General features: G+C 40.5%; 2 protein-coding genes and 1 long non-coding RNA gene across 3 annotated transcripts in view; 2 read left to right on the forward strand and 1 right to left on the reverse strand.

The window, feature by feature from the left end:
- Positions 1 to 27,577, forward strand: part of LOC145438922 (uncharacterized) — a 254,138-nt gene that overhangs the window by 111,428 nt on the left and 115,133 nt on the right. The gene's annotated exons all lie outside the window — the stretch shown is intronic.
- Positions 1 to 27,577, forward strand: part of LOC145438943 (uncharacterized) — a 118,730-nt gene that overhangs the window by 72,694 nt on the left and 18,459 nt on the right. The window lies entirely within an intron of this gene.
- Positions 685 to 27,543, reverse strand: LOC145439980 (uncharacterized). Its single transcript, XM_080317648.1, has 11 exons — positions 27,397 to 27,543; positions 27,236 to 27,277; positions 27,002 to 27,169; positions 26,135 to 26,382; positions 25,828 to 26,061; positions 25,590 to 25,737; positions 17,418 to 17,456; positions 15,380 to 15,547; positions 12,554 to 12,801; positions 5,278 to 5,511; positions 685 to 962 (listed from the first exon to the last, which is right to left on the reverse strand). Exons 1-11 carry the CDS (start codon positions 27,428 to 27,430, stop codon positions 717 to 719), a joined length of 1,809 nt encoding a protein of 602 aa, XP_080173774.1. The 5' UTR covers positions 27,431 to 27,543; the 3' UTR covers positions 685 to 716.

Consider the following 27,577-nt stretch of genomic DNA (forward strand, 5'->3'; position numbering starts at 1 on the left):
CATAACCACTTGAGTGAGTAGTGCAAAGGCAAATTCTAGTCCAGTACTCCGTAAAAGTTCTGTGGAGCTTCGAGATTTTGCTTATGGGTTATACTTAATTTGATAATATGATGATAGTGATGATGTCGTATTGTTATGAATTGAAATATAGGAGGTTAGAGGCGCCTTCACTCCGCAGTTGCGAAAGCTTGGAATCATGAGAAAATGATTACATTGCCTTCTTCAGATATGTAATACTCTTTTGCTTTTGTACTAAGCCCGAATACCTTACCTCGCGATTGTAAGCGTAATTTCGCCTCAACACCTTGCAGTTTCTCCACGACGCGTTGTTTTGCAATGATGGACTGTACAAGTACTACATGAATAAATGAATGAACGCTTTAATGCGTGCGCCTCTTTTCTGATCAGAAAATACGAACCGCTGTCTGGCGCTAAAGACCAATCAAGTTATCATGTTCGGAGGAACCAAACAGCATATGCCATGACACTCGTATCGCCATATCCTTCTCATTGTACGTGTTGCCTATATTTCGTGTGCACTGTTGCTTAATTCTATATATCTTGATTTCATATGCAAATATATGTGATGATGTTTTTTTTTGCAAATGCAACATCCTGGAGATCTATATAGCATATTCATGAAGGCGATATCATTTGCGTATAGAATATTTGAAACACGTCCAATTAAGACGACGAGGTATATTGGCAATATAAAATCATAATGACGTCGTATTACTAGCGTGCCATGCATATTGCATACCTATGATGTCATTTCTAACAACATGAAGAGATAAAATCATTGCCATAAGTATAAACTTGGGCGGTGGATCATTACTACGTCGGCCGGAGTACGATCCCAGTGATTTCGTAACCCTTCTTCCGTGCAGGGGCTGTACCGGTCTGAAATTGTCCTGTATTGGCATCCGTGTGGAATCCATGATTGCGCCCGCCAGAAACGAGGCCTAAAAGGTGAATTGTAATTTGCTGATACACCTAATTTTTGACCCACCACAATATTTATCACGGCATTTGAAAGACTTGCAAGCATACCATATAGCAAAAAATGATATTACATCACGGCTCCATTTAAATTGAAAGATCACCTCCACAGTTCAGCGAATGACTGCCAGAGACCGGGACAGAATTTTCACTGAGATTGTCAATGGACACTACCTATGACGGATCACTGGAAGTTACGATATTTCGTGTGGTCACTGGTCATTGAGTGGAAAGTATTTGCAGTGAGATTACACTAAAGCAGTGGTCCTTAACCTTGCCTCCAGCGCCCCCCAGGGGGCGCTGGCGATTTTGAAGGGGGCGGAATCGCTCAGGGGGCGATATGGGGGGCGCTGGGCCCAGGGGGGCGGTATGGGGGGCGCTGGAGAAAAATGGCTTCGCAGTAGATGATGTGGTGGTAGGACATATCCTGAGTATTCAGAGAAAATTAACACCGAAAACTTCGTTATATATAGCCTACAATTCTCCATCGGCGTCTAAATGACTGGTACCGAATGTTCCTGTCTTGGCAATCTGAACGCCAGAAGACGAATTCCATCTGGTAGGGAAAAATGATATGCCAATGAAGAAATATCAATTTGAAATCGTGTGCGTCTTTTAGTTTAGTACGATTGGGCGACAGGGATATCTATAACTAGATATTCCTGTTGGGCTATATCCCTGTTAAGCGATTCTATATTTTTTGATATAGCAGACAGGAGGTCACGAAATAACATCATGCAACGAAGTCATACAACCGGTTTCGCCCGCCCGAATATGTTTAATTATTAGTTACGGGCCCTACAGTTTCCATTACACCTCACAATGTTCGCTCCACGTTTTGACGAGTTTGCGCACACTCAACAACTCACGGCGCAGACCCTTGGACAACAGTGCGTAACGACTAAAAAAAGGTCATAACTTCGGATTTGTTGTGCGCAACATAGATTTTCTTTGCGCAGAGACCATGTCAGCACTGCGCACGTGCGCAGCTTAGAAGGAACATTGCACCTCACTCAGGTCTACCGGTAAATCTGGTAACGTGAGCAGAGAGGACAAGACATTGACAGCAATATATATGCAATTCCCGATCTTACTTACCGATTTTATCATGAATTATCGAAAGTTATCGCGCTTCGCACTGGCGCGCTAAACAGTACAGCTTATTTCGTGTCAAAAGCGAACTACGTGATGGGGAGCGGTCGGTTTATCACCGTATTGGAGCCCAAGAACCAAGTTTTTTCGGGGGGCCCGACGAAGTGCCGTTTTGTTCCTGCCAACGGGTATACGCCCGAAGATGTATAATTATTATTGAGGGGTCCTATCTGTTCAATCACACACCACTCAGCACTACCGGTAAATCTGTTTACGAGAGCAGAGAGAGGATAAAAATTGATATCAATATACATCCAATTTCCGATCATATTGACCAATTCAATCATTATTAATTGAAGTTTTTCGCGCTTGGCGCGTCTAGGCGAGAATAGCTGGCTCAGTAAATGGACACCCAATGTAGATGACCAGTATCAGCAAATAGCGAATAGCCGAAGGGGGGTCTGGGGGCGAAGCCCGCCGGAAGTTTGGCTTATCACCCGATGGGGGGGCCCAAGACGAACGTTTTTTTGGGGGGGCTGACGAAGTGCTGTTACGGCCCTGGTAACGAATTAATTGTACCAACGTGCACGCCCGAATATGTTTAATTACTAATTACGTGCCCTTTATATTCCCATACAACAGCTCACTCAGCGCTACTGGTAAATCTGATTACGTGGGCTGAGAGGATAAAAAGTTTACAGCGACCTATATATGTAATTACCACCTATTAATTCATACATTATAGAAAATTTTGGTACCTAGGGCGACTATAGGCCACACAAACTTGCTGACCATCGAAATCACGCTACGGGGTTCTTTGGGGCGAAGCGATCAGAAGTTTGGTTTATCACGCTATGAGTGCGCAAGGCAATCGTTTTTAGGGGGTTGATGAAGTGCTGTTACGGCTCTCCCTCTTACTCATTGTCTTTATTACATTCCTTACAATATGAAGTTGGGGGGCGCTGGAGCACGATAATTTTTGAAAGGGGGCGCTGGAGGAAAAAAGGTTAAGAACCACTGCACTAAAGTGACTAAACTATTGTTCGTCTGAATCACGCTTGCTCATTATAGCTTTTATTGCTAATTTGTATTTTCACATTTTCTGGCGGTCACTTTTGATGAGGAGTCGATAACCTTGGAGTGAATCAATGCAGAAATATCAAAGTATTGCTTGCCGCTTTATCAAATTACGTAGCTTAAGCGCCTCCTTTTTTCAAGTCTGGCGCCACGAGACAATGCTTCTATGTCTATATTGTGTTGCGGTCTCGAATCGTATGGTGCAGGGGTGAGGAAACTGCGCCTTGCGAGCCGCATACGGCTCTTTAGTGATTACACATGCTTTTCGCCATTTTGATAGAGAAGTTTAACTTGATTCTAAATTGATGAATTTTATCTCGTATTAACAATATGCGTATTGTTTTCGTGTTACTTCTTTCCTTATGGTTTGCGCAGGATTGTAAATTTTAGGGGAGGTGGCACCACAGGGTTAGAAATTTGGAATTGATCTCTCGAATCGAGTTCACAGACCTTTCACCCGCAATTGTGTCAACAATGAACTTGACAATAATTAATTACGCCAGGGGCGGTCACAATCATTTCCGGGCTGGCAATGGCTCTTCCAATTGAATTGTAAATGCTAGAAATAACCGCAGAGTTTGGCAAAGAAAATGTCGTCGAGATTAGTGAGGTGAAATCATCCTTAAATTCTCATCAGCACTTGAAGGAACTGCCCGCACTGCTTGACGTCATATCAGCCTGATTTCAAACACCCTGCGGCCCAGGTGGAGCCGTATCACCAGCCGCCCGTATCACCAAACAATAAGTATACTTTATTCGATAGCCTATATTTCCTTGTGACGTCATATATTCGCTTATTTTTTTAATTTTTGTTGTTGTTTTGGCTCTTTTAAAGCTGACATTTTTGATGTGCGGCTAGCGCAAGAAGCAGGTCTGCCAACCCTGGTATAGTGCATGGGTTCTTAACCAGGGTTCGGTGCACCCCTCGGAGTACAAAACACCAAACAAGGGGTACAAGTCTACCAGATGCATTGTTGAATTAGGCCTATACGCTATCTAGAGCCCATAATTCTTTTTCAAATCAACAAAAATATAATATTTTCTGGATAGATTTATTATTTCGCGCTAGACGGAATTTCATGTCAATGGTGTTTTTGATTTTAATGTAGGTCACCAGAAGTTGTGGTGAAAATGGACAGTGGTTCGAAATATTTTATTGAAATCTCTAGGGTACGAACGCTAAAAAGGTTTAAGAAACTCACCTCCAATCACTCTAATGCCATGGGGTTATTACAGATGCGCCACAGCCGGGAACACGTTGCAGTGGCACTCAGAACTACTGGAAAACTTGGAGAAATTGTTGAAATCTTTATTTTTGCGTCATTCTTTTATCTCAACACAAGGTATATTCGTATTGCCGAATTTATTAAATTCGAAGCTTTTCGGCTGATTAACATCAACATCAGTGAATGCTAGTAAATGCGATCAACCAAGTTCGAAATACTTGGAGAATTTTTATCTCGCTCTGGCGGAAGTTACGTCAAAGGATAGAGACATGACATTGACAATCTACCTGATCTAACTAACGTGACACTACACAAGTCCAGAGCAATATGTCATACGCGGTTCACGATTCTCGTTTTCTTGTCACTATGACGTCAAGATAACATACTTTATTTACATTTCATGCAGATCTTGAAGGAGTGGAAAACGAAATATTGTAAAAGCGCAGACGGACCACTCCTACACAAAAGTCCCGACTTAATGTATAATTCAATTTGAATCCTTCGGATAACTCATCACTATTGACGGCGTGTTTTGCGATTCACTCAGTGATAATTTGACATTGGTGTTTCAAGCCAACTACAATTACGAAAACTCCGACGATTTCTTGTAATATGGTAGAACCATTTTCAGGTGCCGCTTTTAATGAAGTTACGGTCTGACAGATCGCGGTCTGGCTAATGATTCTCGCAACACAATACTATAGTCAGGGATATCCCTGACTATAGTAATAGTTATACTTTTGCTCTCCTATCGGCATGGAAGTGAGCACGGATGCTATCAGGGATTTCGAAAGGTCATAAATATTTTCATTTTCACGCCAAACAAGCTCTTGTATCAGGTGTCATGAGCAAAGTCTGTTTCGGTATACGACGACTGACTTACTTGAGATTCGCTGATTCTGATTGGCTCCTCGAAAACCGTCCAAACAACAGATTCGTAGCATGCCGGCGTAGTCAAAGATCCCAGGTAACGATAATACTTAGTCAAATCCGCCGGGAGCAAAGTTTCAAGGGAAAACGTCGTGTTGATTTGCGTGACATCACCCTTCATGGTGATGCCATCTTTGACGAACTGGAAAAGATGCTCGTAATCTTGGTTGTCTTGCGGATAATCCACCTGCAGAATAAGAAAATTTGAAGGCCAACGTTAACAGTATTTACGACGCAGCCTGCGGGTGCTGCTGAAACCGCCATTTTCATAAATATCTCAAATCGGCGATTCTACTTATCGCATTTGGATTTGTACTTGAACAGCTTCTTTGAGGTACAGAACTTCAATACACAATTGAATAGTATATCCATATTGAAATGAACCCGAATATTTTCGGCTGACACTCGTCAGGGGTAATCGTCAGCAACTGGTAGAGAATTCGAAAGAACAGCGTATATCAACAATCGTAACACAAAATATGACGTCACCAGCACGAATACGAGAGCGTTCAATGTACTATTTTTAGATGATACACGAACTCTTTTTGTTGACACAGCCTTGGCTGGTGTATTTTGATAAAAGTCGACTCCAAGGCACACAAATGAAAGTGTGAGCGACCCTTTCCGAGTATGCGAAATCTGTCGTCTCGATAATTTTTCGCACAAGCGGGATTATCCAACAAGTGTTTGCCAATTGCAGAATTTATGGCCTTTGATTGTTCCGCATCAATCTTGAGCGGGTGAGTTAAGGGTGAGCTTTTCACCGAGCGTGTTCTAATGAATCTAGGGACATGCTGATTTATGCGTTCCTGCAAGCGCTTTGACGTTCTTCCCACGTAGCCACAATCACAGTGACACTTAAATTCGTAAACTACATTGCTTTGCTGAAGTGCGGGTAGCACGTCTTTACGTGTTGCCGGGAGCAGTTGCGTTGTCGTGAAAATCACGTTGGTCTTCACTGTATCGTAACACTTATTGACCGCTGAAATCAATTACTTTTAAAAGCGGGTGGAAATAGGTCCTATCCAAGGTAGATGGATGTAAACAAAACATCTTTGGTTGTTCGTTCGGTAGGCTCTGTTGACTTTTCTGCATTGAAATGCGTTACTTTTCTCTCTATGCCGTGGTTGATGACATGTTCAGGGTAACCGTTATCAAGTAAGATTTTCCGGATATTGTCAAGTTCTGAGTTCAGTTTATTACCCGAACATATCATCAACGCTCTATGCACGAGGGTACCTATGAGTTTGATTTTTCTGCGTCTAGGACTAAATGAATTCCAACGAAGGTATTGGCCAGTGAATGTCGGTTTCCGGAAGATTGATGTTTCAAATTTATTGGTATCATGTTTTTCGACTAAAACGTCCAAAAATGACAATGAGTTATTTCGTTCTTTTTCAATTGTGAATAGCAGAGCCGGGTGAAGCGAGTTTAAGTGAATGAGAAATTGATCGCAGTCCATCTCATTTCTGAATATGATTGTACTTGAATAAACCAGATCAGAGACCATCTCATGCGGATATGACTTAGTTATTCTGATATTCTGAATGCACCCAAAATATAATTTGGAGAGGTAGGCTACGGCCGAGTATGAGATTCGTGCATGATCTCAGCTCACGGGTCAAAAGATCAATTAATTAATGAAGATCATATTCATAGCGTTATAATACAAATGACCGTTCTGTGCCAGGAATGGATGAACAATAGAGTTTGGCAATCTGCATTCATAAAATAAACTCAAAAAATAGACGTATGCCGGCTGGCATGGCTTTTATATCGTCGTGGAATTGAATCCTACAAAAGTTGTAAAAGCTACGAACTAGTATCATTCTGTGCATTAGCCAACGTATTTTGTTTCTGGGCCTACGATCAGGGGTGGCCACTGGCCAGCCTTCGGCCGTCTACACCTAATTAAATTAGCATGTGTTGGCAACCGTGTATACAGTATACACGCAATTTGAATTAACGAATGGGATCCCAAATTTTTGATGGATTTTAATTCAATTTAATCCTTTTCTTCGCGCTGCGCGTGATTCAATATGATTGTTTGTTTTTTTGCAGTGTCGTGGCAATCTGAGCCCCATCGTAGAATAGGAACCTCAGAGGAAAATGATGCGCCCCATATATATACATACAAATTTTAAATCGTATGCGTCTCACACATTAAGGTTTTTCTGGTACGTCTGGGCGATTCCAATATATATTTTGACTATACCGACGATCCTGATGGGAGGGCAAGCACTAACGACATGCAACAAAGTGATTAATAACAAATCGAAGATGTATGATCGTTAGTTAAGTGACCAAAAGTTTCAAAGACTATCCATTCATCAGCTCTATACCAGTAAATCTGATCACCTGGGCTGAGAAAGGATAAATATTTGATAGTAGTATGCTCAACAACCAATATTATCCACGAAATTAATTTATGAAGTTGAAAATATTTCGCACTCGGCACGATAGAAAGCGGGTCCCAGTAACTTTTCATAACATTAATACTCGCGACTACCCTGATCGTGGTTTTCGGATTTCATCCGTTCCAGTTATCACATGGGTTGCGTGGCGAGATAGCTTAGTGGTATAATCCGCAGCTGCAACACCAATGGGTTGCTGGTTCGAGTCCGAGTTCGACTCCAGAATTCATACCTATAAGTGTTGGAGTTTTTTTTATCTAGGTTCATCCGCGTAAGCCAGGGATCAACAATACGCGGCCCGCGAGGTCACATTTTGCGGCCCGCGACTTGATTTGAAATTTCGGAAAGTAAAGCATTTTGAATGCTGATATTGATCTCAGTTCAAACATATCGTTGTTTTTGTTTAAAGTTAGCTATTCTCCTGTGCCCAATATCAATTTTTATGACTAGCTGATACGGCTTCGACGATGGTAATATCATTCAATGGAGGAATAATTTGCTGATATCAATGGGCATATTGCCTTGACACGCAATGGTCGATCACTGCCCAGACAGAGACGCTCAGAAAACGACTTCGAGCTCACCAAAGGACCCAGCTTTACCATCAATTACCGTGTCGAGCTGACCCTAATATCGATTCTTTAGTCTGGGAGTGACCAATCTGCGGCAGTAGAAGGAAAATTATGCGGTCGTCGACACTTGATTCGATTAGGATGTGTTGGTTGCCGTCAATATGCAAATTTACGAATTGACTCCCGAATTAATGAGAGGTTTGAATTATTCTTGAGATTTTCTTGGCGCTACGCGTGGTTCATTGAGAGTCGATTTGCGATTTCAATAAAGTAGTGCCCTTTGTAATTTGAATGCCACAGTACAGATGCGAACAGTTGAAGAAAATGATGCGTCCCATAAAGAAACACCAATTTGTAAGCGCGTTCTCTTCATTACGAAAATAATTTATTTCAGGTATATAGGCCTAGGTTTGGGGGAATCATATATATATTTCCACTATACCGACAATCCTGATAGGAGGTCAAGAAATAACAGCATGCAACAAAGGGTCCTAATAACAATCGGTCCTCCCAAAGACGCAACACAGAATTAATAATTTCGCTAAATTTTCGAAGACACCCCCGACATCAGCTCTACCTGTGAATCATATCACATGGGCTGAGAAAGGATAAATATTTGATAGTAATAGGTGAAACTATACTAATGTTACCGACGAAATTCACTCATGAATATGAAAAAACATTTTCGTGCATGGCGCGACTGCAAAACGAATTTCTGTGGCTATTCATAAAATGAATAGTAAGGATTCCCGTGGACGTAGTAAACCAATATGAGCAAATAGATTAGTCCGGAGTTCACTGCCAATGGAAAATTGGACATTGAAAGTTTAACGTCGGTACTTATACACTATTTAGTATCCAACTATAGTTCATTACGACTACATACCCTGGTACTGCACATAAGTAATCAAAATGCGGCCGTGAATAGCAAAACCGTTGGCTGCCCCTGCTTTAGTTGCTGAAGGGTGTTGGCAGGTATCGTGAGTAGCTCATGCATTTCTTCAATAAAAGTATATTTCTTTTGTGGTAACTATGCCCGTACCCCATGTTAGAGAGCACTACTTTGTACTGGCGTAAAGTGATTAACGTGGTTGTTAAACTGCGTTGCCTATTTTTATCTCGATATTGATACATCATGCGGCTAGGGTTGCATTTAAAACAAACGGTGTTTTAAAACACTTTGTTCAAAACATGTTTTAAACGGTGTTTAGAAACACTTTGTTCAAAACATGTTTTAAACGGTGTTTTTAAACACTTTGTTTTTAAACACTTTGTTCAAAACTTGTTTTAAACGGTATTTAGCAACACTTTGTTCAAAACATGTTTTAAACGGTGTTTTTAAACACTTTGTTCAAAACATGTTTTAAACGGTGTTTTTAAACACTTTGTTCAAAACATGTTTTAAACGGTGTTTTTAAACACTTTGTTCAAAACATGTTTTAAACGGTGTTTTTAAACACTTTGTTCAAAACATGTTTTAAACGGTGTTTTTAAACACTTTGTTCAAAACAAGTTTTAAACGGTGTTTTAAAAAAAAGGCCTTTAAAAAAAATTGTGTTTTTTTAAGTTGTAAAATTATGCCATGATTGTGTACTTTACAAAAAACATGTTGTATGAGCATACGGACAATTACCACCCGATGTAACCGACGTATATCGATATGGGATGGTTGCAACCATCAAAATAGTCGGTTCAACAGCAATAGTACATATATTTCGTGAAAGGAGCTATTTTTACCCTATATTTTCAATTGTCAATGTCAATTCACTATAACGTCACAATTGAATATTCGTGACGTCATGAATTTTGAGAAAACAAAAAACAATAACAACATGTTTTAAATTAGGGCCCTGTTTTAAATATGTTTGTTTTAAATTGATTTTTGTTTTAAATGCAACCCTACATGCGGCCCTGGCCTCTACGAATTCTGAAAACTGGCCCACGACCCATTTTGAGTTGGCGACCCCTGGTGTAAGCGGTGTCTTGAAAAAGCTTAGAAGTGGGCCGCGCTACAAGTCGGCAACTCCGGAATAAAAATTTTAAAAAAATCGGCCAGTTGTAAATGACTATTGTAGTCGACAAACACCATGAATACCACAAAACAACAACAACACATTGGTTCCCAACGAAACATGTCTTTTATACAATATCGCATATTTTATCTCTTCTTTTAGTGCCATATAACGCGTGCGATGCTAAGGTGTTGAAGACTGTGAATGATTTTAATTGATAAAACTTCCTATCATTACATATGACCTGGGTGTAATGTGCGATATCGCCGAAATGAGTTACACTGTGAGCTGTTCTTGAAATGTTCGCTTAAGATACTCTCTTCGAAATTTAGCGTATCGAACGTAAATTGCGATGTCAAAGTCAAAGGTCCTGTCACCCTGTAACTATAATCCTATATGCGTTGCGCCCATACACCCTGAGTATTATTGTTGGCGTCAATAAACCGACAATATAATTCGGCAGGTATTTGTAAATTTTGCGGCATATTCTTGACAATTGGAATTTGGTAAAAAATCAATGTGGTTTGTTAAGGCGGTTTGTCAAACTCTAAAAGCGCCGGTCAGGTGATCAATGTCATGTCGAATTCCAGTGGTCCCAACTCGGGCCTGAGAGTTTGTGAAAACATAATTCCGCAAGGAAAAAAGTGCATCTGCATCTACGACCAAGTTAGATTCGCCTTGCCGAATTAATCTTCTTTTTTGATATCTATTTCAGTGGTTCTTAACCTGGGTTAAAACGGGCCAAATGGGTACGCTGAGTCAGTCTCAGGAATTCTCCGGTGGTCAAGACCATATCCGACTTATTCAGCAGAAATCGCGATTACTTGCAGTAAATTTATAAAATAATATTTTTTGTTTTGTGTTAAAATCATGTCTTAATGGTTTAGTTCAGTGGATCTCAACCGGGGGTCCGCGAAGCTTCTAAATTTGAAAAATACTTGATAACCTAATTTGTATTTTTTAATTACAGGGAAATCACGATGCAGTTTTGCTGCTAAAACTTCAAGACTCACATCAACAGCATGGCAGTCTGAGATGAAACATCCTACTGTGCAAACTCATTTTAATTGCCACCAAGTCCCAACAGCCTACTGATACATATATATTGCCGTTTAGGGGGGTTTTGATGGAGTTTGTTGAAGAAATAACAAGCTGGGGTAGTAACTAGTAAGGTCAATCAGGGTGACTTCGAAATGGTTACAAATCATTTGGGATTTGAAGTCGTCAGTCTCAGCAAATTTGTGAACAGAAGTTTGAATTACAAATTCCTGAAGTTTTTTCCTAATCTATCCCAGTAATGGGATTAAATCCACGGAATCCATTTTCATCTGTAATAAACATTACCACTATTACAGGATGAATTCAATGTGGGCTGCTACATGGAAATGACTGAAATACCGTTCATTAAAAACTCTGTTTTTCAATTTTGGTGCTATATATGTTGCGATCATACCTAAAGGTGTTTACGTAAGCGTTACGCGTTAATATTACGTTCGCCACAAGCCAACTTCAGGGAAATAGATTTTAGGCAATCGCTTATATCAAATCGAAGGCGCCGATTTCCAAGACACGATTGCGTACTGATACCGAATTCTTACACATAGCATGATGTTATTTCCACGAAAAGTAATTTTTTGCGGTTTATGACTAGCCTATAGTTGATATTTACACAAGACAGATTACAATGTTGTTTGTGGTATTCATGGTGTTTGCCGACTACTATGGTCATTGGTCATTTATACCAGACCGATATTCCTTATCTTTGATTCCGTATCTGCTGATTTGTATAGCACGGCCCATATCTAGGCTTTTTGTAAGACACCGCTTACGCGGATGAGATGGCGAAGTGGAACCTAGATAAACCTCCAACAGATGACGGTTAGATGATAATTGAGCTAACTTTGAACTGAAACTTGAGGGGGTCCGAGGGGGTCCGTGACGGTCTAAAAAGGGTACGCGAAGACAAAAAGGTTGAGAACCACTGGTTTAGTTATTTTATCACTGATGTTGAAGTGCAGTCCATTCTGTGCACCAGTATATTATATAGTAATGTACTACATGTGCAATGTGGTAGATTTCTCTTTGGTTTTTTGACGGAAATTTTGGGTTCGCCGAATGATTGCGGATTAGCGTAGCGTTCGCCAGATTAGTGAAGGTTAGCAACCATACTGTGTTATCAAAACATTCATACACATCAAATGCTTTCCAGGTATTTCATATGGTTTACTCACATCAATGAACCATCCAAACACTGCTAGCCCGTCGGGTTTGTCGATTGCCTCCCCTATATCCTTGTACTTGGTGTTGTAATGCACAGCGTGCAATTCCCCGAAATATCGTTTCCCGTCGATAGTGTGCTCCGAACCTCCGCTTTCGTAGTCTCTTCCCCAATGGAAATGAAACTGAGCTATTTCGGCCTCGAACGGGAGCAAACTGGCGTCGTTTATAGAGTATGCTCCCTCTTCGAATGTAACAACCACTGAATAATATTGTCGGTTTTATAGAATCAGATTTCGAAATCGCATTTGCGCACGAAAAAACATAAACACTGCGCGGCGTTTGTATAATGGATGTGCCAGCATGTCCTTGTGAATTTGGATGTCACTAGATATTGTATATGACCAAGTCTGACGGCATAGAGCAGTGGTGGACAATCGGCTTCCCGGCAGGTTGGTGATTAGTTCGTACCCACTACCCAGGCCATGTCAAACAACAAACTTGATTGTAAAACTGATATCCGCACTCCAGAGCTTCCCAAAGCACTCATTCCATCGGGATTGCCTCCAGAGGAGAACCGTCCTGAGTCGATAACCTTCGTATCTCCATCATCAAACAGGCTACCGCGAGGGTACGGAAGAAAATATACTCCATTACTTCCTTCTATTGTCAGACTTTTTAAGAATACTTCCAATTCGACAGCTACTAAGTGCCTGACAAATCGATTCCTTGATGCCACACAGTTCTTTCATAGTATCGGCTGACAGCTATCTACAATTCATTTCCCTGCTTTGACGGTATCGGGGAAAGTATAGAGTTGATGGAATGAGTGACCGAAATTTCGCAAAGGTTGAAAAAGCTACGTCGTGTCACCTCGATATCTCATTGATCGGTGTATGTCTACTGCTTTGATAGTTTTCATGAAAACTGTTGGCTGCAGTTCGATTACAGTGGCTTTCTGAGGAAATGCTTGCTGCCAAAATCATTTTCACACTTTCAAATTCAATTTGAGACCACGTCATATTTAGAGCGCAATGCCCCTTAAAGTAGGGTTGCCATACGTCCGGAATCTCCCGGACATATCCAGAACTTCACTGTTCAAACTGCTCCCGGGAGGAAATTCCAAAATATGCCCAAATGGCCGGAATTTTGAACGTTTCAAATAGCATCAAAATATTTTCCTAAATGAATAAAAACGGTATTATTTTTGGACAGATTTATGCCACTTGAAATTTTTCTTCGCGCTGCGTGCGATTCAGTGTCATCTTCATTGATGTTAATATGTGAACCACCGCCCTCGCTAAGCCTGAAATCAAAAATTAATCAAAATAACCATCATTTACTGAGATAAGTTCAATTGTAATCGCAATTATATGAGAACAGTATATTCCTAGAGTAGGTTAAGGCCATTTAGATGTTTTATAGTCAAATATCGTGGCTCTAAACCTGGGGGTCTTTTGTCTTCGTTCTGTGGTTAGCGAAGATGTTGAACGTAATCAGCTTCCCAAATAGGCCGTAAGTAAGTTTGGTGCTGGCAGTTTTTCAGTAATCAGCTTATCAAATTTTGAGCTGGGCCATAGAACATTTTCAAATTAGAAATGGAGTCGCGATCATAAAAGGCTGAACACCACCGGGTTTGCAACCTGCTGGTGCGGACCGGCATTTCGGCTCATAAATAGTCTTGACAGTGTGACACGGCATGCATTTGCAAGGTCATCATCCTCCACCAGCTCTACCGCTTTCTATGATCATGTGGGCAGAGAAACGATCAAAATTTTATAGTGATACATGGAAGAACCAATATTATAGACAGATTTCATTCACAAAATTTAACGACCAGATGCATATAGAAACCAGATGAATATATTAAGCTCCGCCGAAGTTGCACATTACCTAAGGCGGGCTCAAGATCAGTGTTTCTTTCGACGCTGAAAAATGTTATTTCGGTCCTGGTTACAACACAAAACCACATAAATGCAGCGACCAAGCAATATAGCGGCTTCTGATCCGGATCATGACCACCTCTGGTCGACAGGCAAAGCTTTGCTATTGTGACGTCATATTGACAGACAGTGATTCATAGCTCATAGCTAGTGGGCGCTAAAGAGTGTCCGTAAATTGCGTTACAAAAATATGGCCACCCTACTTTAAAGGCTGTCTCGGTACGTGACATGGCCAGGACCGGGATCATCAACGACTCCTCGGGATTCGGGAAGTGTTAAGTATGAATACCCACCCACGGAACGGGGATATACAAGAGGGCGTGTTCTCAAGGGTCGCTGTTCTGTGTCGCTGTGTTACGACATCTTTAAAAAAGCCAAATGAAAGACTTGATGGAGGACGAATACAAGGAAGATGGCGGAAATAATGGAAGGTGGAAGCCGCTGATTATTATGATGTACACCAGGGGAAATTACGTCACTGCACGCTTGACTTGAGATGTTGACTTTGGTATTGTTGCTTCATTTCCAGAAGCACTTTGATATGTCTGCAGCGCGAGAAATTATCCGTTAATCGGATGCTGCAATCTCAGTACATACCATCGATTTTAACCAGATGTATAGCATTATAGCAATAGTATCGGCTGCCTGTCTGCGTGCTGCTGGGGATAGCGCACGGTGTCAAATTTCTACATCTGCTGTTGCTTCCCAAATGATGTAAAGCAAGTGAACCTTGAGTCTGTGCACAGCGGGTGAAACGCAGTCTTACCTCTGTTGTCGTCGCGTAAATGGTTCAGAGCAAGACTACATATTATTGGCGTTTCCGATGTGGGCGGTCATAATGGCGATGCACGAATGCTCGGAACCTCATTAGTGAAGTACTTGGCCCGGCCTACTTACGCGAATGTCCGTTGTTCTGTATTTTCATTTTCGTCGGCGGCGAATCAAAGATTCTCCTGTTGATGATCGGAAGATGTTTGTCATGCTCTGCCTCTTGTGTTACAATATCGATCGGAGACTGGCTTTTTCCGGTGCATTGCGGGTAGTCTTTACCCCAGGTGTACGGCCCTGCGCATCAAGCACATACATATAGTTGCGCGTTTGAGACACATGTACAGTGTACACTAGGGTTATGACTAAAAAAAAATTGCCTGTAGCAGGAATTGATGAACATTTTGGTATAAATTAATAAAATTATAATCATTTTGTTCAAATCGAAAAAAATGTCCCGCACAAATTAACTTCAATTTTCGACACTGGTCCAAATAAAGAAAAAAATTGAAATTCCAGGATATTCTTTGCTACAAATTTAATCTTCAAATATATGTCCTTTTGCACTTCTTGTGAAGTTCTTCCATCAATTTGACTTCCCTTTCTGTTATTAAGTTAGTGCGAGGGACATCTACGACGGACATATCCGACTTCCAATGGGGTTTTGAGGTACTTTATCACTGCAGGACATTCGACCGCAAAGATATCAGCAAATAATCTATGGTATATTCTAGAGCTCGACCGATATTGGATTTTTGAGTCTATTCCGATATCTCACACCTTAGCCGATAACCCCAATACATTCAGCCGATATTCAAAGGAAGTTGGATGTATACATAAGCACATTTTCAAAGCTTCAGGGCATTTATTTGAACATCTTTACAGCCATTGTTATACTTGAACATGAAATAAACTAGAAAGGCTGCATCTGGACACCTGTAAAGTGTAAGCTATATGAAATATATCAATGTTCTCAGTCTAGAGGTCAAAGAATATAGTTTTCTGACTTCCTACTGCCATGTTGTGACGTCACAAAAATTACCGATAATTCTTTCAAAGTGTGATAACGTCCCGATATTATCGGCGAACCGATAATCGGTCGGGCTCCAGTATATTCCGTCTATAGACATCTGGTTAGAATACCAGGCTTCTTGACACGCATTTGCGATGAATAAGCATGATATCTCAAGAGCTATTCTCCATCTGGGTACTTGGAAGTACGGAATTATACCATTGAGCTCCATCTCGCATTGCGTAGAGATGGAGGTTTATGCTATCTGATTAGTGGTAATCTACTATTTTCTCTGAAAGAGCGGCACAGCGGCTCTGCACAGCACATAGATAAACTTAACATCATCACTCAATCCTCGGTTTTCTAATATTTTCATCTAAAATTATGGCTTGGTGGATTGTACAAGTTTTTGTGGTGTTTTATCATATCATCTCCAAATTTGTAGCTGAGAGTTGGATTTGTTGAGGATGTTGGATTGAAGAACTCCTGACATATGCTTTAAGAATCGATAATATTATGTTGGCAACGAATGTATTGTGATTTATGAAAACGATTGCTCATTATTGCAATTTGCAGTTTCACAACGACCTTCCGCCGCCCAGTATCACCAGATACTGAGTCACATATGATATGGCATTTTCAAATTTTCATAATATTCCTCGAATCGGTTTTCTAGACCGCTGAAAATATGTTGAGTTGTTCTACTTTCGCCTTTTCGAACAGCCAGTTGGATTTGTGTCAGACAAATTGAAATTATACGATATACAGTCTACATCTAAAATCGAAATTAATAATTATTTATTAATTATTTACTTTTGTATGTAAGCAAGATAACGATCGAATAAATTCAATCTGGGCAATCACAATTTACCAATATACTATTTGAAATCTTCGCAATTGGAATTGTGTCAGTTAAATTGAACTAAGTCGGTATATATATTATATAGTCTGTATCTACAAAAAAGCCTATCCTTCATACAGTGAAAACTGGAAAATTTTTGTGCAGGAGGTTTTTGTTTAACCAGTCCTAACTTTTGTTAATTTTGAACTCAGGACAGAAAAGTTCATCGTTTGTGACTACAGGACACACAAAATTTCGAATTTTTTTGCTAGTCATAACCCTAGTGTACACATACCACATGATAAAAGTTTTACCTTTCAATTTGTAGTCCCATTCTGCAGGAAATGATGGCGCTGGAAATAGAGTACAATTGAAAGCACTGAGACACTCTGATTTACTGAGCATATAGCGCCGTATGACGTCACTGTCGTAGAACATGTGATTTGGCGAGCGTAAATTATAGCAATTAACCTCAAGAACCGGATAGTAGGATATATTGGGACTGATTTACAACTATAATAAGTTTATAATATAGAGTCTACCGCACTGTATTATAATTAGGATTACTAACCAAAACTTAAATCTAAAATAATCAAAACATTAACTTAATATCTTTATTTCCAATCTAAAGAGATTATATCTAACAATTGTACCGAAATGTGTGTCCCAAAATTAACGTAATTACCACCAGTACGCGTCATAATAATTCATGGTCTTGTATAAGTTAGTCAACCTCATCCACCAATTTGTCAAAATTAATGATAAAAGTCTATTGCTAAATGCTGATTGCTAAATTTATAAAACGGAATGGCGATTTCAAGCATTGAATCTCCAAGTATCCCGTTTTCGCTACTTGTTGTGTATTGCAATTTTATTTGCTAATATAAAGCTTGTTTTCTCCGCGTTCTTTTGCAAAGATTAGCTGTCGGTAATGTTTCAAACATTTTTGAATTCAATTACTTTGTAGCTATTTAGCCGCTTATGAATGACAAAACTTTGAACTCCAGAATTCTGGCAGTACTGGTATTATTGGATGGAAAACAGATTTTAATGAAAACGAAATATTTCTAAATCGTGGAAAAATTTTAGAATATAAATGAGTAGTTATTGTACAGTGTACACGCCATATTTGTAAATTCATGGGGGGATTGGTTTATATGGGCCATGGACTTATCCCATTGCCATGCGGAGGAATTGCCAATTGGAAATTGTTTGTCTTGCACGACACGTTTTGCTTTTTGAATCGTGCACATCAAGTGGCAAGTTTTATTTGGCGAAGGTCAAATGAAAAAGTCGTGAGCGCAAAGGGGTTACTAATAATCGTATTTGGTCACAGCGCGTATAGGCTATAGCACGGATTCGTGCCATACTTCGGGGAATTCCCTTTCTTACCGGTTGGTTATTGTTTATGAATTCACGAATTATCCAAATTTGTTACGGAAAATATATCGACGCCCGCGGAATATTGTTGCTTTGGAAGCGTCGTGTGGACGTGTTGGTAACCCCTGTCAATCAATAAAAAAAACAACTTACGAGACTTGCTAAATAGCCATCGGCAGAGTTGCCAATCTAAAAAATCATACTCGTTATGCGACGGACCGAATTAGGAAATTTTAGTGTTAGGACTAGCGAATTGGTATGCTTATCCGAAGCATTCAAAATACGCGATCAGGCTACTGCATTAGTAATTAAAAGCAAACCTCCGCAATACGATGCGGAGACTCGGGGCCTACGATATCTTAAGTATACTATACCATGTCTTTACTAATATGAAATAGGCTGTATCACGGAAATATTTAAACAACTAACGATTGCAATTAAGCTATTCCTACACGTATACCGACTTTTTTAAACATTATTCTTTCAGGCTTCTGCGGGGCCCGGGCCTGTAATTTGTCAGTATATGTGTTATAGCAGTGAATTTGAACCGGCGGGCCACGGGAGCATTTTGAGGTGGGACGCAGACCTGTTCGGAAAATGCAGGGATATATAGGAGTTCTATATATCCCTGGGAAAATGGTGTTGAATAAAGTTCAGTTATGTTTTCATTATTATTGCCGCACAACATCTATTCATATTGTCGAACAAATGTTAATCAAACTTTTCGGCAGACTCTGATTAAATGAGACATAGTGAAACTTATGGCATTACGAAGTCCAAAATGGCAAGGGCGAAGGCGTTTTTCGCCTCTGGCTATACAACCCAAAGTTAGCAGCAACGAAAATGCTGGCTTCGATTACATACTTGCTGGAAGATAATGCCGGAGTATAAACAAGTATTCCCGGGGCTAAACTCGGACTGAACTGTATTGCAATTGCATGTAGAGTTCCGGTGCTGCGGTCATATTATCGTGACATAAAACCCGCCGGAACAGGAATTTATGATGGATTATAAACTTCTTGTGAAAGTACGGTCCCACCGTTACCGCAACGAACCGTAACGAATAGCGGATATAACGCAGCGCATTTATCAGCGGAGTCGGCCTAAAAATGACAAGCCTCGAAATCGTTAATTCTAAATCATTGTATATAAATGTAAACGACGCATGAATTGATTATATCACTGGATTAAATGTCCCGATATAGTAGGGTTACCATACGTCCTCTTTTAAAAGGATTTGTCCTCTTTTTTGACATTTTTGAAAGTGTCCTCGGAGGACGCCCAAATGTCCTCTTTTTTGAAAATTTTGGTTAGATATAGGTTAAAAATTCGACTGAGATATAGGAAATCAGTACTCAAGAAACCTTCCGGCGGGTATTGGGTATTTCAGGAGTTGAGCCGGAAATTTGACCTTTTCTCGTCAACCAACGAAGAATTCAACAAAAGTGTATATTTTTGGAGTCGAGTCGGAAAAATTACCTTTTTTATTTTTTTTTAGTCAACCAACCACAAAGTCGGGAAAAATTTACCATTTTTTTCCGGATTTTAGTTCAGTATTTTCAGATTTCCAAAATATGGTAACCCTACGATATAGCAACGTCTATTTGAATAATAAACCGTTTTCCCGCTTCTCTTCCATATTCCATTCACCATTGTTTGAAGTTGGCTGAGCCAGAATCGTTTCTCTATCATAGTTATATTTATTCTCCATCATGATGGTTCTAAAACGCCAGTAATCCGGGCGGAGTCCGTGGATGCTGTAGTTAGTTTGTTTTTGCGAATTGCGTGGAAAAATCATAATGTACGCGATAAATATGCGGCCTACGAGAGTGATGTATCCGAATTCATACATGCAGTTTGCGGTCACGATTGATATGTATTTTCGTACTATCTGATACTAAGTATCAAAGTATTCAAGTACATGCGTGGACATGGACAGTCCCATTCGTTGCTTAATATTTTACCAGAGTTATATACCAGTTGATGGAAGTGGCTTTTACCGAAAGTTACGGATAGCTGATGCTAATGTATCATCATTCAACTGCACACTGCAACAACTAGCTGCCGAGTATATAACAAGCCAAGTAAACTATAGGCACGTCGATATGAAAACCATCCATTCCAATTACCCTTGTCCTTGTCCATGTTTACCGGCAATCTTCCGAAGTATGATAGTTTGTGACCATCATATTATGTGGTCAGAATTGCTTCCCTATTTTTAGCAGGACTGTAAGAGGTGGGCAACGGAGCATTTTTTAAACCGGCCTAAAAAAAGGTTGAAAATACTGTGCTAGAGCTATATTTTCGTCTACCGATGAACTCGAATGATATAAATAGTACCCGAACGTTTATGGACCTACGGTATCTGAAAATCAACCCTATGACTCAGGGGTTCTTAAAACATTTGATCGCGGACACCTTCTTGTTTTGTGGGCGGTTGCGCGTACCTCCAAAATATCAGCAGTCGATGACTTGAAGGTCGTTACATCAAGCTCAAATCTATTTAGGCTATTCCATGTGTAAAATATGATAATCAAGGACTAGAAAAGGCAGTCCCACTCACGATGTCATTCTCAAAGGATAATCTGTTTCTGTGGACCCCAGTTAAAGAACTCCTGCAATAACTGTCTAATTGTCATAGCACGGCTTGATGGTCGGTTAAACTTAGTAGAATGATGTCCGATCTCAATAGAACATTTGTATTGTAGCGCACGGTGTCCAACTACAAACCCAAATGTATTTGGTATTGTCAAGCTCCGAAAACTCAAAATCAAAATAGATCTACATATGCAAATATGCGGCTGTAGATCCGCGATTTCGGCCTTCGATTGCCATAACTATCAGATTTTATGTCAGTGCGTCGATACAGGATTATCACTTATATATTGAACTCACGAATCGAGTTCATATAACCGTTTCAGACGCGATGGCCATGAGGCATAGTGATCAACAATGAGCTTGTTGTTCTCAGCGGCGCAGGTCACGTTCAACTCCGACAGACCAAGAAAGAGGGAACATGCAATTAGAACTTTTAAAACTGAATGGGAGATGCATTCTGCATTGACTGAAAATGGAAATAACTTTGGTAAAGATAAGCCTGTATGCCTTATATGTCAGACGTCGCTCAATCAATCCTAAAATACATTTTTGTCATGTCATTATGAAGCTGTTGTGATTCGTTCTATTCCGCGACGAAATTTGTGAAGTCAAAGTATCGTTCTGTATTGACAAACCAACACTTGAAGGAGCTGCCCCACACTGCTTCATAGCCATATCAGCATAATTTCAAACATCTTGTAGACTAGTTGAAGACTCACAGCACCACCATATAAAGTATTACCACACCACAATAAACATTATTTGATAGCCTGCGGCACTTCGTTGCGAGTGAATCTATATTGATTTTCTGTGAGTGTGTTGCTTCATTCAGTTTAGCTCGAGCATGAAACACACATGGATACTTGGACAACCGATGATCCTAATATGGCAGTATTTCAACACATCTAAAATGAGTAGCCTATATCTCACGAGACACGATAGACAACACTCACCAAATAATGCAAAAACCACACCGAGCTGAAATATTAAATTCATGTCCTTCACCGCCGTAGCATTAAGCGATTAAACACTTCGCCCGTAGTACTGAAACTTGCTTCCTCGTTTCTCCGTCTTTTATCACTGCATTGCTACGTTATAGTAGAGAGAGGTTGAAAAAAGTAATATCGTAGAGTGGCGTTAAGCGCCAAACCATTTAAAATTGTTTCTGAGACCTGTTGAACTAATGAACGGTCATGTACAATAACATCCCTCATTAGCACAGCTATAACGTTAGGGTTATCATATTTTGGAAGTAGGAATGTAGGACACCTTACCAAATCAGAAAAGTTAGTTGATAAAGAAGGAAAACAGCTGATTTTGCTATCTGTGTTGGAACATTGTGGAATTGACTAAAAATAATATCGTCACTTTCCATCGACTTCCGAATGACCCGCTCGAACGTCCGTATTAGCTATTTAGCGTCGTTTATGCCGATTTTCAGTCGAACCCGTCCATTACCTTAGCAGGGCCTAGCTCTGAAAGCTGTAGAGGAGCACGAACTGCCAAAAAAGAGGACTTCTAGGCGTCCTTGGAGGACATTTTCAAAAATCTGAAAAAGGAGGACAAATCCTCCTAAAGGAGGACGTATGGTAGCCCGTATAACGTGCAACGTATCACGTGGGTGTGTAAAGCGCAGAATTAATTAGGCCAGAGCTGCACTCCCATCAAAATGTGATGCTCGAATTTCAATGAAGCCCGATGCATTGCTATTATTACAGCATTATTATTATTGTTAAACATACAAGAATAAAGGATTGTGACGATTCTCACTCTAAAGCCTTTTGCTTCATATCAACGAATAAATATTGATAGGGTGATATAGATAGAACTAGAGATATGAACCGACGAAATGTTACAAAACTGGTTGAACTATTGGTTTCGTCTACAGATTTATTACCCAGTAAGCAATAGTATGCGAGCGTAACCAGGCGAAGGCAGTGCCAGACGAGATGTGATCACACCGATTTTTCAATGCATGTGTACAAAAACTGATGGCTCTCAAATTCAAGAGAACGATTGTTGTTTTTTCTATCGTTGGGCAGACAGATAGGTGATTATCACGTGCATGATTATCACGTGGCATCACTGTTTATCTTTATCACGGTGGTTATTAACCAAGACGCCAGCAAGCCCCTGGGGCGATTTTGATATTGAATGGAGTGGAACACTCAAGGGGTGGTGTGGAGGTGCTGCAGAGATATGGTGTAGCAGGAAATGGTGGATAATTTCCAGAGGTGGTCAGTAACGAAGTACTTCTACTTTTTCGATATCGGTGTGACTTTTGTATTTCCCTTTCGGATACCAGTTCAGAAATAGCCTACGATGCTTCATACTGGAAAGTGCCGCTCTCGTGTCATTTTTTTTAAACAAAGTCGCACCTAATTCTGTAAAGGACGTACCGGGCGTATCATCACGAATACCATGAGTCGGGTGCGTGTTTCGGCCTCGAGTGAACCCTTGAAACTGACTCAGCGAACCTCTGGGGCTCGTAAGAACCACTGCACTAGATAGCGGTTTTCTCAACCAGGTGTTTCGAACTAAGTATTGTATCTTGCAGAGTGGGCATGCATGTTCTGCATGTTCAAGTTAAGAACTGGTTGTAGTGTCCCTGTATATTTCGTGACGAAAGTCAATGTGAGCAATCTGAGCATATCGCAGCTAGGTGGAATAAAGGTGTGTACATTGGCCTCGACCGGAGATAGGTTTCAGCTCGCACGTGACGGTTGTTATAACTAAACCTGATTTGACTGTGGTCCTTATGGTGTTTATCCAACAGCTTCCTTGTGGTCCGATAGTGCTGACATAAATTTCTCGTTTGGTCGTGAATATGTCTACTTTATGAGCATACGTCGTTGCCGTTTCGAATTATTCTAAATGTGCAAGTTTTAGTAGTGCAGCTATCCCGCTGTGATCACTCGCCCATGATATTTCGCTATGTCTCGGATAAGAAACTACTTCTTGTTATGATTACTCGAGAGTCGAAACTTCTATATAAGTGTATGTAACACGCGTTAGAGGATTACTTTACTTTGATTATGAGACTATATACGCAAACTACTGCAACGTTCTGAATAAACCATTGTATTGAGAATATATCTGTTACGAAGAACTTCACCAAGAGCAACAGGCTATATCTCCAGATAAGTATTGTATAGCCGAGCATCAAGGCGTTTGGTTAGCTATACTTTTATACAGATCACCAGAGACAATAAACAGTCAATTGCTGCAGTAGCCAGCGAAAATTTATAGAATTCATTGAAGTCGTTATTATTGCCGTGGGGACCTTTGCACCCAAAAAAGGAGCCGCCCTGCTGTGAGATGAGCAGTTCTACTTGTACGATGAGGAACTGCTAAACCGTCATTTCAAAAGCATAGGACTGAACGCGGTGGAAAGTGCACAGTAGTCAATTTAAGGTGGTTGTTTGGTTTTCAGGTAACCCTCTACAATTGCTTGCTGAAATGCGACCGGAGGGCAAAGTGCAAAAGTACGCAATTGAATTGTATTCTTTTCAAACCCCTGTGACAGAGATGAGCATGGAGTAGGATTAGGATTTGAAAAAACAGGATTTGTGAAATTTTTTCGGATTTGGATTGGATTAGGATTAGAGATTTTTTTCTAAACGGATTAGGATTTGGATTGGATTTACCGATTTTCTGGGAGATTGATTTGTCGTGTGGCGAATGGCGACAAACTTTATTTAGATCAGCTATTAATTTACTCATGGTTACTAAGTTATCTTGAATCGAGGGAATCGTTGGTAGTGAAAGAAATATTTCCAATCCCTACCTTCCATAAATTAGCATTTTTTCTGAATTTCCATTTGGAATCGGATTAGGATTGGACATGGACTTGAATATGAAAAAGTTATGGATTAGGATTCGGATTTGATGGTTCGGATTTGGATTGGATTAGGACATAGAAATTCCAAATCCGCTCATCTCTGCCCTGTGGCCATGTAGAGATAAATTGTTTGTCAGGTAAAGAGGCGCTAAGCCTGAATGACGAGCGGCCTGGGCCATTGGTCTTTGATTTGGTTTTTGATCAGGTGAGCCTATACGTATTAGCTATAAGCACAAGTGGGGTATTAGAAGGGATTAGACACGGTCAATTATCTCATTGCTATATGCTATCATTCATTGCACATGATTAATTTTGATAAAATCTTCAACTAAATAAATGTTCGCGCCCTGCTCGTTTTATCTCAAGTCCATGATCTGTAAATAGTCCGAATTTTCTATTTGAGAAGTCTCTCAACAGTCATGATCTTCCGTGCCATCAAACTATGCGCTGGGATTGCAAACAATCTGATTGCTCTTTCTAATATTTTTTTATGATATGACAATGAAGGGGCGCGAATTTCTTTTACTATCGTCATGGGGCGCGTGTGTAAAAAAGTTCGAGAACCGCTGCTATAGAAGTAGAAGCGGTCGCGAATACCACAGATGTTGAGCACCACTGCTCTATACACTGTCAAACATTGTATTTCACTTTCTACGAACAACACATCATAAGCTGTAGCAATACGAGTCAGCTGGTGACAAGAAAAGTGCCGGTGGCTTTGTGACGACTCTCCCTTTTAAAGGCTGTGGAGGCCTGAAGTTACCTCGCAATGCCGAGTTGGTTGAGTCGGAGAATATATCACATAATCCCGAAGCCTGCCGAACACAATTTGAATGCTTAAAATAATGGAAATTGTACAATGTACATGCACAATAGAATTGCCAGGCATGCGGGCCTCAGAATACCTGTATTTGGCTTATTCTTATCGGTTCTTCGAAAACGGTCCACGTAACCGATTCAAAGCACATTGGCGTGGTCAGCGATCCTCTGTATCGATAATACTTGTTCATGTCAGCAGGTAACAGCGTTTCCAACGAGAACGGACGCTGTACTTGTACGCTGTCGCCAGAACGCAAAGCACCATTTGCCGCCAGCTTTAGAAATAATTCAAAGTCCTGATTGTCCTGTGGGTAATCAGCCTGCAATGTATATAACAAAAACAGCTGTGTCTTGCAGTGGTATTCCGATACCATATCGTATCCATAAACTTACGCTTATAAACCAGCCGAAAACAGCGAGTCCGTCTGGCTTATCCGCCGCTTCGGAAATGCTATTATATTCAACGTTGTAGTGAACAGCGTGTAGTTCACCGAAAAATTGTTTCCCGTTCAGCGTGTGTTCCGACCCGCTGCTTTGCGCATTTACTGCCCAATGGAAGTGATACTGAGCTATTCTTGCCGTGAAAGGAAGCAGCCCCTCGTCGTCAATCTCATACGCCCCGTCGACAAATGTTGCCACCACTGCAATTTAAATCTGTTTACACGGTAACGCAACCGAAAATAGACTTGCAGTACATTCGAAAATTCGCAGTTACGAGCAGGAACTAGGGAAAGTGTAGTGTAGATATCTTGGACCGCATTCTGTGGAGGTTGTGAACGTGTTCAACGGAAATAGATTTCCAACGAACTATCGCAGTGGTTCTTTACCTATTAGTAACATGGCGAACCCTTACGCTGATCAGCAAGTCTTCACGTATTGGTATTACCCAACAAAAACAGACATCTACCACATTAAACATCTAATACATTACTATAGAATACTGAAGCACAAAATGAGCTGCGCATCAGAAACAGTGTCAAAAGAACAAAACCATTGAAACATGAGATTTTAATGAATTTTGACTGGAAATCAGTGTAACTTCTGCTGTGTGAGTTGGGTGTGTGTCTTGATCTCTGCCGAACCCCCGAGACACGCTCAGCGAGACCCGGTTAAGAATCACTGTAGGCTACTATCGTTAGAAAAGCGCAGGTATTGGGCTTCGGAGTCACAGTTCTGTCCGTCGTGAGGCTATATGGATATGTTATCGGGCGTAACTTGAAGCACATAATATAGTTAGGCCTGTCATATTTGTTTACTTACAAGAGTGTCCATTATTTGATATCGTCATAGCAGCAGGCGGATGGAAGAAAAGCGTCCTGTTTACACTGCGGAGTCTGGGATCGATCAGTGCGTCGTCTGTTATGATGTTTATTGGCGATTGAGCTGACTCCTTGCAATGACCGAAGCTGTCTCCCCACGTGTGCGGACCTGAATCGTCAACACAAGGGACACTTGACCAATTCACCCGCCATATAGCCACTAAACATCATTTACCCTTGGCTCCATAATCCCAATGCGGAGCAGAAATACAAAGATCTGAAGCAACACAAAAAGCATTTAATGCAGAGTAGCAGGCCCGCCGTTTATCTCGTATGAGTATATACTTTAATTGACAGACGACTAAATCAACTATTGCAAGATAAACAATAACTCACCAACGAATCCGGCGACAAATATTATCCAAAGCATCTCTATCTCTTCCTCACTGGCAGTTGCGCAATGAACCAGATTTCCACAAATTTCATCATTTTATACGTTAACGAGCGATTCCAACTCAGCATTTGAGTATGAGCCGACGTGGGGATCATATAACATATATTATAGTGAATTCTAAAC

This window comes from Botryllus schlosseri, chromosome 5 (assembly GCF_051294905.1).
Source record: "Botryllus schlosseri isolate E-star chromosome 5, Bs_hap1, whole genome shotgun sequence".
NCBI classification, from domain to species: Eukaryota; Metazoa; Chordata; class Ascidiacea; order Stolidobranchia; family Styelidae; genus Botryllus; species Botryllus schlosseri.

Excerpts from the sequence above, each read along its gene's own strand:
- LOC145439980 (XM_080317648.1), bottom strand. The coding sequence starts at position 27,430 with ATGCTTTGGATAATATTTGTCGCCGGATTCGTTG. Across the intron at positions 26,383-27,001 it reads ATCAAATAATGGACACTCTT|TGGTGGCAACATTTGTCGAC; the intron begins GTAAGTAAACAA and ends TTTAAATTGCAG. Across the intron at positions 15,548-17,417 it reads ATGGGACTACAAATTGAAAG|GGCCGTACACCTGGGGTAAA; the intron begins GTAAAACTTTTA and ends CTTGATGCGCAG.